The sequence below is a fragment of the Cicer arietinum genome, chromosome 2, assembly GCF_000331145.2.
Source record: "Cicer arietinum cultivar CDC Frontier isolate Library 1 chromosome 2, Cicar.CDCFrontier_v2.0, whole genome shotgun sequence".
In the NCBI taxonomy this organism is placed as follows: Eukaryota; Viridiplantae; Streptophyta; class Magnoliopsida; order Fabales; family Fabaceae; genus Cicer; species Cicer arietinum.
The window spans coordinates 42228840-42249095 of record NC_021161.2 but is presented as its reverse complement, the minus strand read 5'-3'; the positions used below and the strand labels follow the sequence as shown (position 1 = coordinate 42249095).

The following is a 20256-nucleotide window of genomic DNA, read 5'->3' as shown; positions in this document are numbered from 1 at the left end:
CTTATAAAAAATATATATATATGAATTAATAAAGCTTCTTGTTTGTATAGAAGCTGATGTGAGATAAAACACTTGATCACATAAATTTCCTCACACACGTCATTTTATTGATCACATAAAACATTTGGTATTTTGCAATATAATTATAGAACTTTTTCTTTTATAAAATACAACAACAAAAATTATAAACACATATATAATACATCATAGAAAGATCAATATTCATCATGACAATTGACAACATATCACATTCTCTCAATTGACCTGCTTTGTAGTTGACACCATTAAGCTCCAAATAGCCTAAAAGGAAATAAGTATTTTTAAGATTATATAAAATCACACAGCTAAATATATATCATGATCTATGATTATATGATTAATTATTCTAACCTTCTCAATGTGGATTGTGAACGTTTAGTGCTGTAAACCAAGAAGAAAATGAAAAAACAAAGTTATTTCTAATTTTAATGAAATTGATCTTGAAGACTCTCAAAATCTAAACCAAAATTCTTGAGTGATATACCTAGATCCTTGGTGTTTAAGACTTGGTGGCTTGCCTAATGTTTGAGGTTCATCACATGGAATAGGTACATTCTTAACCTGTGACATTAACATATAACATGTGTTAACTTTGTTTTCTTTATCATTACACACTAAGCAATAATTGGTTAATTTTGCATGTGTATAATTAAAAACCAAACATTGACTAACCAAATTTCTGAATAAGAAATTGTAGAACATATGTATGTATCTTTGCTTTGCCTTTTTTTCCTCCTTGTTCACTACCCTCCAAAAGGTGTAAATGTTCCCCATATTTACCAACTTGTTTGCATAGATCTTCCATGTATAGCTACAAGAAAAAACACATGAACATGTTTGAAATTCAATTTCTTGCTAATGCACATAAAAGGGTAATTAGTTCTGAATACAATTATGCAACAAAGGTGTAACTCTAACATAAACAATAGAGTTATGCTATTTTGACACCGAAATTCAACAACAGAATGGTTGGTGATCAGAATTCAAATACCTAGTTAATTACATTATGTGAAACGTTAATGAATATAATAGATAACAAAACTCATTAACCATATTCTAGATATAGTTAACCACGAATTTGAATGTATTTAACCACAATTATCTGGTGTTCAATACATGTAGATTTAAGCACCTGAAAATTATGGTTAATCGTGTTTAAATTCGTGGTTAATTACAAATTAGTTGATGATTAACAATTTTCGACACCTGTCATATCTATTAACCATCCACTAAATGTAATTAACCAAACATTTGAACTGTGTTAATCATCTATTTTGTTGTCAATTTTGTATGTCAAAATATCATTTCACTGAAGAATAAATACAATAATTTGAAGCTAAGACAATGATATGGTTAAATGGTTACCATTCATTTATGCGTTGCAATCCAGCTGCAGAAATTGTGTTCCAATATGATGGATCTGCTTTGCATTTTTCAAAGAAAGAAACAATCTTGTTGCTTGATTCATCTCCATTGAGAGGGTTAATGAGGAATCCTGAGACTCCATCAACAATGATTTCTGCTGGACCTCCTTGATTTGTTGCAAAAGTTGGCAAGCCACAGTTCATTGCTTCAATCACAGTTAATCCAAAAGCTTCATACAAAGCAGGCTGCACAAAAGCTCCCTTTGTGTCAGCAATGCAGCGATAGAGCTCTCCGTTGCGATATCGATTAGTCTGCGCGGCAATCCATCTGAATTGGCCCTTTAGTTGACACCTTTCAATTATATCAAGCATCTTTTTTATTTCTGCCATTTCTTCCCTATCTTTTGATTTTGAAGGGTCAAAGAAGCCTCCTACTATGACAAGGTTCACCAAGCTTCTTAGTTTCTTGTTCTTCGCATACCATTCGACTAATCCGCTTAAGTTCTTCACTACATCAAGCCTTGCCATTGAGAATATTATTGGTTTCCTCCTTTCTGCTAGATATCCACTGTGTCCATAAACATTTCATAAATGAAAAATTAATAATTTGAAAGAATGTAGTTAGTGCCTATGAAGAACTGACACAAACATAGCGCCAGATTTGACACTGATATGTAGACACCAGTAATAATTTTAAAAAATGTAATTGATTGAATATACTCAAATGTGTTGGTGTCGGACACTGACACATGTCAAATCACCAGGCACGCCTTCATTATGAGGCGTCAGTGCTACATAGATTAGTATAGTTTCATAGCTGAAAGTTTATTATGAAAGAGTGGAAACAAATCACTTACATATGCTCATTGTTATCTACTTTATTAAAGAGAAGATCTTCAATGACAGGGTGAAATTGAGAGAGTCTTTTGTCTTTTTCTGTGCAAGGGAAATAGATAGTTTGGTCAGCTCCAGGTGCAGCTATATTGAACTTGGGATCAAACACATTTATCCCTGAAACAACCCTACAAAGCCCTGGAAGAGTAAATGCATCATGGCTTTCATACTGTCCAGGTTTATCTTTGCTGCAAAAATAAACTTTCAAAAATTAATTTCCATTTTAGGGCTACAAAGCAATGACAGAGACACATATTATGACACTGATACCGATATGTCGACATCAATAATAATTTGAGAAATGGAAATAAGTGAATGTAATTTTATGTGTCAGTGTTGTGTTAGTTTCAGACTCAAACACGTCTTCAATCTTAAATATCGGTGTTACATATTTTTAAAAACTATTTTCTTCTCATTTATACAAGTATATGAAAGGATAATTTAACAAAACCTTCCAGCAATTTCTTGGTATGTGCTGGTTATGATGAAATCAGCTGAATTCATTGCAACTGTATCAGCCATGAATTGACATGAGAAGTGATATTTGGGGTCTAACTCTTTCCACTTAACATCAGAGTCTTCATACTTGGTCTTCTCTAAAGCATGTGCTATAGTTGCCTATTTTTCAATCACTCTAAGGAATCAGTACATGTAACAAAAAACACATCCTTGCAGCCACAAAAATATTGAAAAGAAATTAAATAAAGTGATAACAAGTTATAAACCTGAGTTATATTAAGTTTTCTAGCCATTAATGATGCTACCAAATTTCCATCTGTGTAATTTCCAATAACAAGATCTGGTTTGCCATCCATTTGGTCCAAAATCTTGGTTGTTGCATCCTATTAATATCAACCAAAGTACTGGTAAGAAGGAAAGTTCATAATAGAAGGGGAAAAAAAAGTACTCCTGGAATTCAAACCAAATACAAGTTCTGTTTTGCTTATATTTCATTCCAGATGGAATACAAGGTAAAGAACATTGAAGCATGTATACATGCCTGAGTAAACCTCTCAAGGAAAGGATAAATGTCAAAGCGAGAAACCCATTGACGCAAGATTCCTTTCTCTGTATAAAAAGGCACACGTAGAATGTGAGAATGCTTGGTATCATTGATCGGTTCGAACTCGTGGTGGCACTTGGTTCCTCTAGCATCAGGTATCAACCTTGTTACCTGTCAATATCAAGAGTATACTCACATAAGTTTACTTAAGTTCTAAGTATCATGTAGAAAGAGGTCATTCATTTGCATGAAACTCACCACAAGAATTTGAGGTTTAAAATTTAGCCCTTGTTGCTTAATTCTTAAAAGCAACTCTTCCTCCAAAGCCTTGACCTGGTCCAATATGTAAACTACCTGTTCTTTTGGCAATAAGTGTTAGAAATGAAAACAATTTTTGAGCCAACTCTTTGTTTTTATTCAAATAGCAACAATAGTTAACAAGGTTTAAAAAAAGGTTTGCGACTAGGAACGTAACATCATGGTTTTTGATGTATCTGCAACCGCAATTGGGGCCACATTAGACTACATTATCCGCAATGTTAACAACAATTTCCATTTAAAACCTTGCTACTTATACAATATTAAAAAGCTTTATTCACCATGCCATAATGTGAACTATTTTTATCACCTTCATACTTATAATCAAAATCATTATTCCTCATGGTAAAAATTTTACCTGACCACCAGTGTCTGGCAAGCCAAGAACATCAGCTTGACCAAAATAACCATGAACTGAGAAGATCACTACTTTGAACATTGTAGGAATCCTGCTAAAAAATTTCTCCAAGTTCACCGGATCCGGAGCTTGGAGTACTTCTGATAAAGTTCTCATTGTCTCCTTCACCCTTCCTGCAGTATCTCCCCATCCTTTCTCAAACCCCCGCTCTTTTAACCTGGAAATGGAATTGGCATTGGGGTTTGTTAAAACAAGTACTCAGTTCAAAATAAAATAGAAACAAAAACGATAACTGAGAACCCAAGAGATTTGATCACGTAGTTCGGCCAATTGTGTCAACGTGTCCAACTGCAATAAGTATCTATTATGATTCAAGTTTGGGGTCGGTATATGACTTGTGTTTAAATACTACAGTTCAGTTTACAAAATTACCGCCAAACTGTACAAGGTTTTAAACAACGTCAAAATTATTTTAGGTAACAGTTGAATCGTCTCAACCGTATTTAACTACAATTCTCCACAATATCGAGGACCGTGATGTGGCCCAAATTTTAAACTTAGATAAAATCATATTTGGCCACTTTAATAGAAAACTAATTAACTCCTTACTCTAGCTCAAATTTCTGATATGAAGTGTCTTTGGGAATTGCTGAAAGGAAAACATCAACCACTATTAATGCCATCTGAAGCTTTTCAGCTGAGTTCAAGGTGTCATTTATCATGAGACTCTGCCAATGTACATTACAAAAATAAAAATTAATATTGAAAAGTTTGTGAGTTTTGCATTGGTGGTATAATGTTTATGAATTTAATGTAATGTTTTTTTCCACTTACTTCTCCATGATGATTTAGTGTCAACAAGTAGTCCACTATAGTCTGTAATTTTGCCGATTTCCCAGTGGTTTTTGAAGTTAATAACTTTGAAATAAAGTAAAGTCCATTCCCAATTGAAGAAGATAGGGTTAATTTAGGACTCCCAAAATCAAATGCTCCAAAGTCTGCTTCAAATGCATTTTCATCATTTGCCCTGCATTATAGAAATAAGGGGTAAAGGAGAATATTGTGAAAAGTATTTTATTTTATTTTATTATTAAGTCAATAAGAAAATATCCAATAATTTTAAATTAGTTTAATTGCAGTTTTAATTCTTCTGTTATTACCAATTCACGATAATAATCCCTTTATTTTAAAAGTCGACAATTTTGGTATCTCTCTCAGATTTTTTAACTAAAAAATATGAAATTGACATATTTTAATAACGTGATATACAATTATATGATATAGAACATTAATTATTCATATGTCATTAATTAAATTAAAAATATAAAAAAATTCAAAAGTTAAAGTTAAGTTTTTACTGCGTTTTATTTCAATTTTATGGTTGTTAATCATTTTACATTGTATCATATGTCACATTATTTAAAATATCTCACGTTGTAATTTTTTAGTTAAAAAATCAGAAGAAAAGACTAAAATCATCGACTTTTAAAATAAATTTCGTAAATTAATAAAAATAGAACGACTAAAATTGTAATTAAATCTTTTAAATTTAAATTTGAATATACAAGAAAAATGAGGAGAAATGACACACCAATTTTCATCGTATATCCTTTCCTTAAATTTGAGGTAGTCAGTGGAGGTAGTAGCCTCAACAGAAAGGTCCTCAGAGTTCACACATACATATTCCCATACTCCTGGAGTAGGTCTAATCGCAAAGGCCACATATGGTGGATCAACAACAGCTTCCTACAAAGCAATTTCATGTGCACAACATTAAAATTGTGAGGCTAAACATTTTGCATATATAAAGTTTTAAACTTCACTATAAAAAAAAATAAGTTTTTAATTTTAAATAAATTTTTGAACTCAAAAAGCTTGCAATTAGATCATAATTTGTAATTGGATACTGAATTTTACTATAAACATGAAATCAAATATAAACTATTTAATAGTTTAGCAACGTAAATACAAATTATATTGGTAAATTTAGGATCCAATTATAAACTTTTTTTAATTAAAAACCAATTTAAATTTTTTAAATAATTCAAGAGCTACATATAAATTAAACTTATTTAACCAAATATTTTAAAAAAAAAAAATTAACCTGTGTAGAGGTCAATATGAATCCGAGAATGCCCTCCAAAAGTTGATTTTTTTCATTAGTATCATCTATAGTTTGTTCCAATTCTTCCATCAAATGATGAAGTTTCATTAGTCTTCTCCCCTTCTCTATGTACTTAGCAAAGCACCTCTTCATATGGTACCTACTTTGCCTCAATGCATCAGGCATGTTATCTGCTATTGAATCTGTGCGCTTGAAGGCAAGTGGAGAAGCCATTCAAATAAATTAAGAGTTAGTAAAAAAAATAAAATTAGAGTTTTTAATTGAAGTTTATAAAGTCAGAAATGAGGATGGTACTATTGATTGCATGTCATGTGAAATTAATGTGTCACAATTTATATGGTACGTGGTAGCTACTAATTATGTGTATGTAATGGGAGATAATTTATGGTTGGATAGGTGAAAGAGTTGGAGAAGGAATACTTGGTGAAGGAAAGTAACGAAAAGAATAATCATGTTTGAGAAGAGATTTTTCTAACAAGAGTGTGGATATTATTTCTAACAAGGAATTATAGGTATCATTCTTTTCTTTTGTTTGTCTAGGGGTGTTACGCTATATGTGGATGATCATGTAAAAAGAATATTCGAAGATTCCATCTTCACGCCACTTGACTTTATTAAAAAAACTAAAAGTGTTAAATAAATATATTGCAATAATTTGATAAATATTTTGTATTTTAAAATTTCAAAAAATAGATTTAAACAAAAATATAATAGTTTTTGGTTTGGACTTAGAATATAGAATTAATCATCTCAAAATAATTATTAGTTGATGTTGGTTTCTCGATTTTTCGTACACTTCTGCTTTTGTTGTTGATATTCCAATAAACTGAAATGAACATGCAAAAATACTCTAATGTTAAAATAAGGCATGATAATAGCAACATTTCAGTATGATTGATAAAGTTAATATAAATGGGATGAATCTCTAATTTGTAGTAGTTTTGGCCTTTGGATTCCGAGTTGTTCTGCAATCAAAACTCTTTGATTCATCTGCTTGATCAAGTATTATCTTGAATTGAGATATGTTGTAGCTCATTCATGATAAGAATTGTTGGATCATCCATTGATTATGAGGCTCAAATATTTTCACTCCATCTTTTGCTTCCACCCTGGCATCGTTTTACAGATATTTTTTTTCCATATATCAATTTTAAAAGAAAAAAAAATCTAAAATACCTACTTTGAAACTAATTTACCAAAATGTTCTATTTTTTGGAACTTCAAGAAATCACTAGACAAAGACGCGACCATGAGAATGATGTTTTTTTTCTCCTCCTTTAGGAGGTCGCATCACGGGGATGCGACAATCTAGACTTAAAATAATGAAAATAAATAAATTATATTAGTAAATCCAATAAAATACATTAAATACAAAAAAACAAATATATCAAATTTTAATTAGTCATGTCCACCTAAATGCCCCCAATCTCACATTTAAGAGGTCATTGAACTCGTCTAGCTCTTTGAACAACATGAAGTTGTTTTGATTGATCATCATTTTGTTCATGTTCCTCACCGTCGTTCTCAATTATAGAAGGTGTATGCAACTCAAATCCTTTATAATTTGTGTGTGGATTAGAGCTACTACCACTTGTCTTTGTATAATTTTGAGTCTCGAGGTTATACATTAAATCAAAAATAACATAAGTTGACTCTAAAGTTGTGCAATGAGTATCAAATAAATCATACAAAAATTTGCATTATGTCAAGTAACTGAAGGTTTATATGTCTGTCATTGACGAAATGTAATGCGGAGTCGGTATTTATGCAGGTGTATGTACATGTTATGGTGGTGGATCATAATATAGAATGTACGGTTCAATATGTAGGTGAGGCGATTATGAAGACGATTATGTCGTTGGGTGCATGGTTTGTTCTTGTGAGGTTGATTAGGGGTTGAGTGAACATGAGGATATGTTGGCGGATGCAAACGTGGATCATGCAGCTATTGTTCGACAGAAATAAATAATTTGGTGTGTTTCCTAAACCAATTCACATATTATGTGTTGTGATGCAAAACACTTTATACGAACTGACCTTACAATAAGTGATTATCACGCTCATTCCAATGTTTAATCTATTCCTTCCAAACATAGCCTTAATTAACATCAATGTCACGTCTCATGTTGATATCGTGGTAGGTTTTCATGTCCTCTGGTGATTGTGGTATTTGCTGACGGTAAATCCAAGAGATGGAAAACCAAATGATCATTTTAGTGTCATCCTTTCGAACAAGTGATGCAATTGTGGGAAATATCAAGCTATATCTATGCATTGTTTACATGTGATAAGAGTGTGCTCTAGTATAATGTATGACTTTTGGACACTTATACCTAATACGTACAAGGTGAAAAGGGTACTAAAAGTCTACGGGAACACATTCAAACATATACCAAATAAAGGGTGTGTCACAATCCTCAAATGTGAAGTGAAGAACATCCAAATAGTAAGCGCATTAGAACATAAATGGACATCACAGAGTACCCAGAAAATATGGGTTATGTCGGGTCCCTAGTCATAATAGAAAATATTGTTCAAATGTTGTTGACACATCTATCCAATCGCATTAATGTATTTTATTTTTGTCTACTCAACCACATTGTCCAAAGAATATTCTCCATTCAATGTATTTTGTTGGATTTATTAATGTAATTTAGTTTTTTATTTTTATTATATTTTACGTATTAATTTAATATATTTTTTATTTGTTAAAAGAACATCATTCACATTGTCTCATCTCTGCCCAACAAAATCCTCGAGATGCGACCATGTTAAAAAAATATCATTCTCATTGATGCAACTTCCTTGAGACGCAAGCTCCTAGCACATTGAATTTTGTTTTGTCATAATAACTATTTTAAAAATTATAATAATATTTTATTAAAAGTGTATCATTATTAGTAAAAAAAACCGGGCGAAGCAGACCCAAAATTAATAAGTATTAATTTCATTGGTTGTGGGGTGTAACTAGTTGATTTGAGTTTTTGCAAAAAAATTAATCCAAATCAATGAAATTTGCACATGTTGGTTTGGTTTTACTTGTTTGTTATATTTGGGTCCGAACCAAATTAAATCGATGTTATACGAAATGGTTCAGTTTGGATGATTGGATTTCAAAAAAAAAAATAAATAAATAAACATTTTAATTTTTTGACAGAATAAAAAAAAAATAATATACATGTGCAGCAGCTATTGTAATTTCTTTATCTAAAAAATAATTCGGAATAACTACAAACTCATAATTTAATTCTCTAAAATACTAAAATAAAATATGCATTATCATTACATAATTTGGTCCTCTAAAACATGTTTTAAAACAACATAGTGCAATAACAACTCAAGTTAAAATACAAAACAAACAGTAGTGTGTCAAATTAAATCAGAATTTAGTTGACTAGATTCTATGAGTGGGGTTGTGGGCGACACAATTTCAACGAGTGGAATATGGGCGGCGATGTGAGAACTGAAGATGACGGTACTAGTGAGCATGAGTGAATGAAAGATTGCTCTACGAAGAGGTTTGAAATTGAGTTTAATAGATGATGAGTTTGTTGTTGTATAAAAAAATTGTTTTATTGGACAAAATTTTTGTTTAGAATTTGATTTGATTTTTATTAATTTTTAAAATTAAAATCCAATATCCAAGCTAATAACCTTTGGTTTATATTAGTTTGATTTGGTTTTTATTGAACTAAAAATAACCAGTAATTTTTGAATTAATTTAGTTAGGTTAATTGGATTTATTTTATCCACTTACATATCTAATTATCAACAAACAAACAAAAAGTACATCCCCCTATTTTATAATTAAACATAAAAAAATATGTTTATTTATTGTCAACATAAATATATATATACCCTTTCTATATATTTTATATATTTAATGATAATTTCTTCTCTTACCCTGGTATTGTCTAAAGTCTCTCAAATACATTTTTGGATTCTTACTACGTTTACGATTCTTACTAAAAGAAACATTTGGGCCGATTGGAAAAAAGTTCTATAACTGATCCAATTTCCTTTTCAGCTTATATCCAGAAGCTTCACCCATTATTAAATTAGGGTTTCGCCCCCTTTATAAACACCAAACAGCTTCTCTTTCAGTATCGAATATGACATCGCGGTACTCATTGTCTCATATACGAAGCATGGTTGCGCTTATCTCTCTATTGTATTGTTTCAATTAGAAATTATGTTATGGTTTAGGGTTTATAATGATAATGATTCAAAATTTTCATGTTATTTCTTTATTTATTTTTCAAAAAACGCGTTGTCAGAAATCTCAATTTTCAATTCAATTTTTTTTGCATTGACTTTTCAAGCTAATATGTGATTTTTACGTTGATTCATGATTGGTTTGTTGGTGAAAATTGAAATAGATAGTTTCACTATCATTATTTGTGTTGTATTGTAGAGATGGATGTGATGATTATTTCCCCAGATGATCGAAGCTGAACATACTGTGCGATTTTTTCTCTCCTGAGAAACCAAGCCTAATAATCTGATCCATCTCTACATTTATTGTCGTTAGCATTGGAATTTTATATTATATTTGTTATTAATGTTTAGTTTTATATGATTTACTTGTGTAATGTACTTTCAGGTTAATCATTTGTAACTAACAATATCACTGACCAAGTTTTTATTTAATTGTATAACATAAAAATATTAATATAGAGAAATATGAGAATAACCAGCATTCTTTCGTTCTCAAGTAATCTAGTTAACGGTTTGATCTGTGTTTGGTTTTTGAAATTTCATTATATTTTGGAATTTGAAATGTATATTTATAATATGCTTCTCTATCTGGTCGGTGTGGATGTATACAATTCCCATTTGACTCGTTCCCTTGAAGCAAAAGCAATTTGCGTTGCTTTTTCAATTCTCTCCTGCAACCTCTTTTCTCTATGATGCATTCAGGAGAATGCCTTAGCAACTAAATTTAAGTAGGACAAAATTTGGTAGGACAATTATTTATCCACACCTCTAAATCCAAATTACCATCACCTCTTTTAAACTAGTTGTGATTCTTCAAAATCCAAATGCTTCAACGGTGAGCAAACCTAATCAAGCCTTCCATCATCTATGTACTCTTCCTTTCATGAAAAATGAATCACTCCAGCCCCTGTGAAATATCAATCCCATCCAATTAATAGTCTTTTCCCAAATAGTAGTAACAAATGCACAAAGAAAGAAAACAAATTAATTGATTAATACTTCAAATTTTTTTAAAGAAAAATTTAATACTTCAATTCTTAAAAACATAACATAAATTGTAATCTCCCATGCATAACACTTTTCTCAAATCTTAATTGCTTATATTTCTTTCTTACTTCTTTTAATGTCCTTCCCCTTCACTTCCAAACTCCATGAAGCCTTAATTTCGCACCTAAAACTTTCACAAACATTCATCCCATGTTCTTCATTGTTCAAAACCAAATTTACTCATTGCCAACACCACACAAACTATCTTTTTTTTTCCTCCTATTGTGCACTTTTCAAAAGATAAATGATTTAAATAGGAAAAAAATGGCAGAACTCTATTACTAATTTTGGCCAATTGGTTATTAAGACAACACATCCTCCTTTCTATTGATTGTTGGTTCAGCTATGTCTACACAATAATGTTACCTCAATTCTAGGTGAAATTGAAAAGATAAATAATTGAAGATGTGAAATGAGAGAATTAGAAGAGAGTGAGGAAATAAGAGAGGCATGAAGAGAAAGGAGAGTGTCCCAAAGGGTAATATAATGTCCAAATGTGTCCAAATCCAAACTCGTCCCAACGTGAGTGAGCATTAACTTTAATGTTCGTTTGCATACCTGCACCTAATTGTATGTATTCAAGGTTACCAACAAATTTAATATGAAATGACAGTATATATTAAAAAAAATAGCAAGTTCAATTAAATTATGATCCAAAAATATTTTAAATTAAAGCGTAAAATGTTATAACTATTCATATTTAGCTAAATAAAAACATCCGAAATATAAAAAGCAGTATTTATTATTAAAAATGCTAATCATAGAAAGGATACATGTTAAGAATATAAATGTTAGACGAATATATATTATAAATTGTGTAATTCAAATTTTAAAATTGTAAAAAGTATAATTTTTTACTCAACTTATTTTTTATTTCCTTAACATGTGCAGCAAGTGGTGGGTGCGGAAGTGCTATTGGCACAATACTATACTTTTGAATACAAAAACATAGAGAGTAATACGAAAGTAAAAAAAATTGAGAGGGACATAGAAGGTCACGAAACACAGACCCCAAAATATGTCATGGATAATGTGTTTTTTCTTATTACTTCTTACGCTTTAAAATTTATATTTGTTTCACAAATTTAAATCTTTATGAAAAAGACTTTTGAAATCTACTAAATATATATAAAAAATTATTTAAAATTTTAAAGAAAAATGTTATTTGATTTAACATCTTTGATTAAAATTACAGAAAAATATTGTGGAGATTAAAAGTCAATGGAAATTTTTACGGAAGTTAAAAACACAATGTTGAACTAATCATTGTTGGATTTAGCATAAGAAACTAAATTCTTACAATATAGTGAACTTGTGTTGGAATCATGGTTGAAAGATGTTCTTACATTCTACTGTTCGACAATCAAATAGAATTACTTTCGATGATAATTTTTTTGTGAAAAAATGCAATATAACCTATCTAACATGGAATCCAACTCAATTTATGAGAGCAAAAAAAATACAATTTTTAGTTAGAACAATTTAGTCTCTAAACTAATATTTATTATTGAACAATCTTTAGTGAACTATTAAATTACACAATTATGTGACATTAACGGTGTTGATTACAATGTATTACAAATTTGTTTCGGTGAGAGAAGATACATGAGAAAGCTTAGAGAGTATCAAAACCATTTTGGCGAGTTTTGAATTGATATAATGAGTTATTATCATTCATGGATTCATGCAATAAACATCATATCATAATACACTTAAAAAGTAAGAGTGAAGATCGAATCCTACAAATTTCTTATCATTCAACTTCGGAAGTCTCCACTCCAATCACCAATTCAATCTTATATCGCATTTCAAAAAGTTAGATATAACAAACCTCTTTTGCAAAACATTTTCATTCAAACACATGATGGAGAGAGAGAAGAGTTGAAAGAAAATACTATCGCTCAGTAGAATTAAATATATGAAATGATCGAACTAATGAATCAAGTGCAATGACCCGAGTCACCAATGCTGCATTAAATGGTTTGGTGGAAAATGAAATTTTTTGTTGGTGCTGTAAAAAATGAAGTTTTTTCCATTAACACAAAATGGATTTGATAACATAGTATAACATAATATATAAGTTGAGAAAAATATCCCTAATTTGAGACGGGAAATTACTTAACACACTAATCAACTTATATAAAGATTCCTACTTTAAAAATCATCCTCTGCCTCCTCTCTCTCTCTCTCTCTCTCTCTCCAGTTTCCCTCTTTTCATCTTAGTCTTAATTCTCACTTCACACAAATTGAGGAGAAACGATTTGTTGTTGTGTTGTTATAGCTGATTATTATTTGTGAATTGTGAAGTTGTTTGATTTTGTTTGTTCAAATATTTTTGTGATACTTACTATAGTTTTATATACAAAAAAATAATTATTTCATACATCGGAAGACTAAAATTAGGTTGGTCAAAAAAATCAAATTACACTAGAAATTGCATCGAAAAGTTTTTAAACTGAAACAAATGATAACTAAAATGTATTTGTAAAACCAATTTTTTAATCGAATTGGTTTTAAAAATATTAAAATCAATCTGAACTGATATTGTAACAATTCCTGGATTTTAACTGTTAATAATTTTTATATTTAATGGAGAACATTTCTATTTCTAAAAGCATCTCAACAGTGATTAGGATAAATCTTGTTTATAAACAAAAGAGGAGGTCTCTTTTTATATAAGATTAAATTAAGAGAAGATGTAACTAATAAACTAAAAGGTGCTAAAACATTATAATCCACATATATTGGTTAACGAAGGTACAAAAGTGTAGGTTTAATATTAATTACAAACTAAAATCAAATTTAACAAAATCTAAAATTACCCGACTTAATTTTAATACCTTAATTATTTGATTGGTTTGAGAAAAATAAAAAAATAGTATATAAAAAGAGATAAAGTGAAGAAAGAGAAGTCGGAACGAGAGAATAAATAATTGTAGTACTTACGAGAAAAATTGTAGTCGAAATAAGAGAATAAACAATTTTCTTATGTCGTATACGAGAAAAATTACGAGAAAAATATTTAATTTTTAAAAATTTCCCAATTAACTTCGTTTTATATTTCTTTTAGTGTGAATATATAAAAAAATATTAATATATTTGATCAAAATTTTACATCAAATACATTTATTTTTGTTGATTTATTTTTTTTTATATTTAATATTAAGAAATATTTTATTTCAAAATCAACTTGTAACATTTTTATATGTTTAGGTTGCTAATAAAAAAATATTACCCCTTTTACGTTACCTGTTCATATTTATTAACACTGTTTTTTCATATAAAATCTACAATATTGTTTTAAATAATTTACAGTTTTAGATTAAAAAAAATTCATACTATTTTTATTTAAAATAAAACGTAAACTAAATAAATTGAATAAAGTTAGATAATATGTTAGTAAAATTAGAATTAATAATTTAATTATATTAAGACAATACATTTAATTAATTAAATTAATTTTAAATATTTTATTTGATCATTCCAATTTAAAGATATTTTTGTTATTTTAAACATGATTATATTTCTGTCTTCTCACTTCTATTCAATCAAACAAGAGAAGAGAGAGATAACACACTTATTTTACTTTTATTTCTTCTCCGTTTCTCCTCTAACAAATACTACATCGAATTCACTCTCCCTACCAAACACACCCTACATCACAAACGTGATAACCCTTAAATCAGACCCTAACATCACAAAATTGCCGCCGCCGCCGCAACTAGTATCGCCGCCTCTCACCGCTGTTGATAACAGAGTCGTTCCTCTCTTCTCATCTTGCTACAATCGCAAATATCGTTGTTTCTCTCTTCGACAGTGGTCTTCGCCGCCGTGCTCTTCGACAGTATTCTCAATCGCAAATAGAAACGGTACGCGATCGTGTATTCTTTATCAATGTGTTTTCTGTGTATTTGCTCAATATGGGTTTTCTTCACTTACAGAAGTGTTTTCTGCACTTACTCGGTTGAGTTTTCTGTATTGTGATTTTGATTTTGTGTTGGTATGAAGAAATAGTTTTTTTTTTTAAGTTGAAACTTTACTTCATTGCCTTGTGAACTTGTGATGTTGTTACTTCATTTTTTTCAGGGAGAAAAGTGTTAAATTGTCATCATGAATTTTGAGGGAATATTTAGTTTGTGCTTAACTTTGAAGGAAAGCCAATAGTATTCTATTTGATTTTGGTGGAGATTAATTTTTTTGGGTATGAATTCGTCATGTATGATGTTGAAGTAATTGAATCTTTAATGGATGTTCTATTATTGTCATGTTATGATTGTTGTCTTATTACTTTAGTCTAAAATCAATGGGAGGGAGTATTCTCTCTTCTCTAATATGTATAAGTATATTTGGAGAATCTGAACTTATAAAAATAGCTCATGATACTATCACATTTTTGCATAAGAATATTTTTTAATTTATGAATATGATTCTTTGCAGAATTTTTAAGAAGCAAACCAGCTTCTCGACAGACACTGAGAGTTAGAGTTCCACCACAACTTCATTTTCATTCTCATTCGAAAGAAGTAACAAGAAGAAGGAAGCAAAAATGGCTCGTAATGAAGAGAAGGCACAATCGATGCTCAACCGTTTTATCACCATGAAGGCAGAGGAGAAGAAAAAACCAAAAGAACGCCGTCCCTTTCTAGCCTCAGAGTGTCGGGACCTCAACGAAGCTGACAAATGGCGCCAACAGATAATGCGCGACATTGGTCGCAAAGTCGCCGAGATCCAAAATGAAGGTCTCGGCGAACACCGCCTCCGTGACCTTAACGATGAAATCAACAAACTAATCCGCGAAAAAACTCATTGGGAGCGTCGCATCGTTGAACTCGGCGGTCCAAATTACGCTCGCCATTCTGCCAAAATGACAGATCTCGATGGAAACATTGTAGACGTACCAAACCCTAGCGGTCGTGGCCCTGGCTACCGTTACTTCGGTGCTGCCAAAAAGCTCCCCGGTGTCCGCGAGCTTTTTGAGAAACCACCTGAGCTTCGCAAGCGTCGAACTCGCTATGACATCTATAAGCGTATCAATGCAGCTTATTATGGTTACCGTGATGATGAGGATGGTATCCTCGAACGCCTCGAGGCGCCTGCTGAGGATGTTATGCGGCGTGAGGCTGCCGAAGAGTGGCACCGTCTTGATAGGATAAGGAAGGAGGCTAGGAAGACTGTTCGGAGTGGGGAGGTTGCTGAAGTTACAGCGGCTACTAGGGAGATACTGCATGAGGAAGAGGAAGACGTGGTGGAGGAGGAGAGGAAGAAAGAAAGGGAGATGAGGGAGAGGTTGGATGAGAAGGAGAGGGAATTTGTGGTGCACGTTCCGTTGCCCGATGAGAAGGAGATTGAGAGGATGGTGTTGCAGAAGAAGAAGACAGACCTGTTGAATAGGTATGTTAGTGAAGTACTCATGGAGGAGCAGACGGAAGCTAAGGACATGCTTAACATTCAGCGCTAGATAGGTTAGTGTTTTTTATGCTGTGCTTTGAATTGAAATCTTTTGCTTACATTACATGTTGTAGTTGGTTTTAGATTATACGCAATAATGGCTCACCTGATATATATTTTAGATTACAATGTACTCCAACTAGGGGAACTGCAAATTTTCTATGCAGGACGTCGAAGTAGTATGTAACAAAAGCATAAAGTTACTCAATGCCTTTGAATATAAAGGGAAATGATAGAAAATGAGAGGGTAACCAGTTTGATGGTGGACAGAAGTAAAGATTAAAAACATCTTTTTCTATAACATGATAGAAGTGTATCTGTTTGTTATCAACCAACTTTAGTTTGAGTTAGTTTTCTATTAGTTCAATAGTTAGTTAGAGAGACATTTATTCATGTGTCATGTGTATGAAGAGATCTTCCATTAATATATCAGTTGGTGTCTATCACATCATCCTCTGCATATGGAAGATTGATGAACCTCCATAATGGATCTTATATTTTAACTCAATTGCTTTTTTCTTAAATTGATAGCCGTAAAAGCTTCTTTGTCTTCACATTCTTAAGAATTGTGTGTCTCTTCTTACAATGTTGATATGTATGTATATATCTATTTGTCGATCCTTTTAGTGATGTCAACGAAAATACATGATGGCATCCCTTCAGGATACAGTTTTTACTTACTTTATTGTTAAGGTATTTTTCTCCTAAAAATTTGTCTAATTCCAAATTGCAAAGACAGATCCTTCCTAATTTTAACAGTCTTTACAGTTTGCACTTTTTTTGTTTTACTTTTGGGGCGTTAGACAATGGTCTCTCATTTCCTTTCAAAGAAAGATAATTCTTATTAAAATTGTATTGATCTTATTTGGACAGGAAATTATGCTGGCCGAGCTAACTACAAACGCGATTCCTGGCAGCCACAATCGTCTAGAGAGCTATTTGGCAAGGAAAATTTGTGCGTGAAACTGTCCCATGTGAATTATTTGTGCTTCATTACAGGAGAATGATTCATCCAAATTTATTATATTGTCAACCATCTCTATTTGTGTTTCATTAGAGTGATTACCATTGATTACGCATGATCCAATTTTGTTCTTGTTCGGCTGAGAGACGTTAACTTTATTGTACATTCAAGATCGAGTTTGTACATATATATTGTCAAAAAACGTTCCTCATTTTATTTATCGCATTACCCAAAGGTCCATCCACAACCTTTTCCTTATGTGAAACTTAAACAGCAACTAAATTAAGCAATTTCTTTCATTCTATATAAAATCAAAAATAGAAAAAACTAAATTAAGCAATTTCATACCAATCAATATACCAGGCTAACAAATCATGGCCTATTACAAGTGATGGAAGCATGTGTGTTATTATTGCATAGACATTAGGTCATGGCACTCATAACACCTCAGGAACAAAATCAAAGCTATGAAAAAAGTTGGAGATTAAAAGAGACAAGAATATATTGTATTTGGAGTACTTCAAACATATTTTTGCCTACTATTTTTTAGGAAAAACAAACATATTAGTTTTTATTATAAAAAGATCTGGGTCGGTTCTAAATTTGTGTTGTGGTTGTGTTAATCTCCTTTGTATTATACACAATTCAACTCTTATGTACCAGTACGACTTAATTGATTTCAAGTTTCAACTCCAAAAGTACAAGATTCTTCAGCTTTCATTTCTGCTTTTCTAGAAAATGTAAACTTTAACCCAATCAATGAGCATAAATCTCAATTAATGCATCACCAACTAGGACAAACAGTCTTTTCCTCTTATCATAAACTAAAACAGCTTACAAGAAGTTCATAGTTGTCTTACTCTATTTGCAAAATTTTCTTTGTATAACTTATGTACAAGTAAATTTTAGTTTTGGACAAAATGGCAAATAACCTTTTGTTTTCTGTTCTATAATCTCTTGAGCATAAATAAACCCACTTGAGCTAAAACTCTTAATGAAGCCTCTCTCTTTGATGTAACTCATGTAATAATCTAGTGTTAAAAGAGTGCTGGAAATTTTGCATTTCAATAATCTAAAGTCTAAACACTACATTGATATCAATGAATTTTAAAATTAAAAAATAAAAACTAGTGAGACATTAGCTAAAGCTCAAATTTCTGTTGCATAAGGTTAACTTTTCCTATTTCACTTTTTTACCAGTAAAATCATATCACTCACATAAAAATAAAAACCTTAACTGCATTACAACCAATTAATCAATCATAGCTCATTATTTCATGAAAGAATCCAATATTCCATTGCAATAAGCAATACAATCAACAAGGACTTTCTTATACCTGAGCCTCCATACAACCGCTAATTTCCACCTGTCCATCAACCTTCTCACTTTTTTTGATAACAATATACCGGTAAAACTATGTGCATCTGTCGTTACATTATGAGCTTCTAAAAATGTATAAACTTCATCCTTAGAAGTCATAAGTTTAGCAATCTCCATGAAAGTAAAAAATTCTTTACTACTATCCAATGCATTCACGAGTAATGTGTCGTCTTCAATAGATGTCGACATATTCTTTAAGACAGCTTTGCAAGTTTTCAATAACCATTTCATAACGAAAGTTTCATTGTCGGCAGACAGTTGAGAACCAGAATACGCAAGATGTCCGACAGACCTCCTCTTATTATGAGGGGTTGCCCACAATCGCAATGCAGCTAGTAGTGCGAACGAAGGTTTCCCGTTATGATGAATATAGAGTGATTCCTTAGACCATGAAGTAGAAGTATACATAGCAGGTTCCAAAGGGATGAAAACTTTATCATTTGGATTTCCTTGTAAGAGAAATCCATAGTGTTCAAGAAGCTCCAAATTTGTGTATGTTCCATAGCATAACAGAACCTGGTAAAAACAAGGTCATTTGTCATTCCTTATTTACTAAACAATGGAATGAAAATAGCGCAAAAACAACCGTGTAATTTAACTCCTATTAAAAATATTTATATGGAAAGAAGAAAATCAGTCCCTGCAATAGTTCATAGTCTACTTCCATAAGACAAGCAACAAATTGTTTCTGGAAGTTTGTCAATACATACGATTTACGATGTATTATATGTTAAAATTTCCAAGAGCTGTGTACTACCTGATCCCCTTTCTTGTAATGTGTCCTAGCGTAGAAGCAATATGCATTGGCATCTTCATCAAATCCACCATCTGTTAGTCTCTGAGAATGAAAATCAACCTGCTCTTCGTCTACAACTATATTCTTGTCTCCATTTGATAAGGTGGTTACAGGGATAGAAGAGTTAGATAGAAAATTATCTACATCCTCAATACCAGATAGCTCTTCTCCAGGTGCATCGTAATTAAATAAGTCACCCACAGGGCATAAACAACCAGCTTCATCCCATGGTATATGCAATGTTCGGGAAGATATCTGGTTTTCGAGAGTTTAGATATATGATTAAATGATAGAGAAAGAG

At 31.3% G+C, this 20256-nt stretch overlaps 3 protein-coding genes, 1 non-coding gene and 1 pseudogene across 4 annotated transcripts in view; 2 read left to right on the top strand and 3 right to left on the bottom strand.

Moving 5' to 3' along the window:
* The window catches only part of LOC101490353 (isocitrate dehydrogenase [NADP], chloroplastic), a 102641-nt gene extending 90819 nt beyond the window's left edge, over positions 1–11822 (bottom strand). The window contains exon 1 of the mRNA XM_073365134.1: positions 11818–11822. The gene's annotated coding sequence lies outside the window, so the exon portion shown is untranslated. The remainder of the gene's footprint in view (positions 1–11817) is intronic.
* LOC101514095 (sucrose synthase 6-like) lies at positions 73–6444 on the bottom strand. The gene is made up of 15 exons (XM_012713034.3): positions 6081–6444; positions 5568–5722; positions 4811–5003; positions 4586–4704; positions 3977–4193; positions 3559–3654; positions 3298–3471; positions 3023–3139; positions 2749–2915; positions 2261–2485; positions 1405–1971; positions 712–850; positions 524–600; positions 391–420; positions 73–300 (listed from the first exon to the last, which is right to left on the bottom strand). The coding sequence occupies exons 1-15, from the start codon at positions 6312–6314 to the stop codon at positions 285–287; spliced, it is 2526 nt and encodes an 841-aa protein (XP_012568488.1). The 5' UTR covers positions 6315–6444; the 3' UTR covers positions 73–284.
* LOC113785571 (small nucleolar RNA Z103) lies at positions 10518–10611 on the top strand. Its single transcript, XR_003471696.1, has one exon. It is a non-coding gene; the product is annotated as a small nucleolar RNA Z103 (small nucleolar RNA).
* Positions 11823–14916: 3094 nt separating the features above from the next.
* LOC101513752 (uncharacterized) lies at positions 14917–17867 on the top strand (annotated as a pseudogene).
* Positions 17868–18997: 1130 nt separating this feature from the next.
* Positions 18998–20256, bottom strand: part of LOC101513444 (protein SET DOMAIN GROUP 40) — a 3682-nt gene continuing 2423 nt past the window's right edge. Inside the window, exons 5-6 of the mRNA XM_004490717.4 lie at positions 19917–20210; positions 18998–19675 (exon numbers count right to left, since the gene is read on the bottom strand). Coding sequence (XP_004490774.1) covers positions 19049–19675; positions 19917–20210 — 921 coding nt within the window. The 3' untranslated portion in view covers positions 18998–19048. The remainder of the gene's footprint in view (positions 19676–19916; positions 20211–20256) is intronic.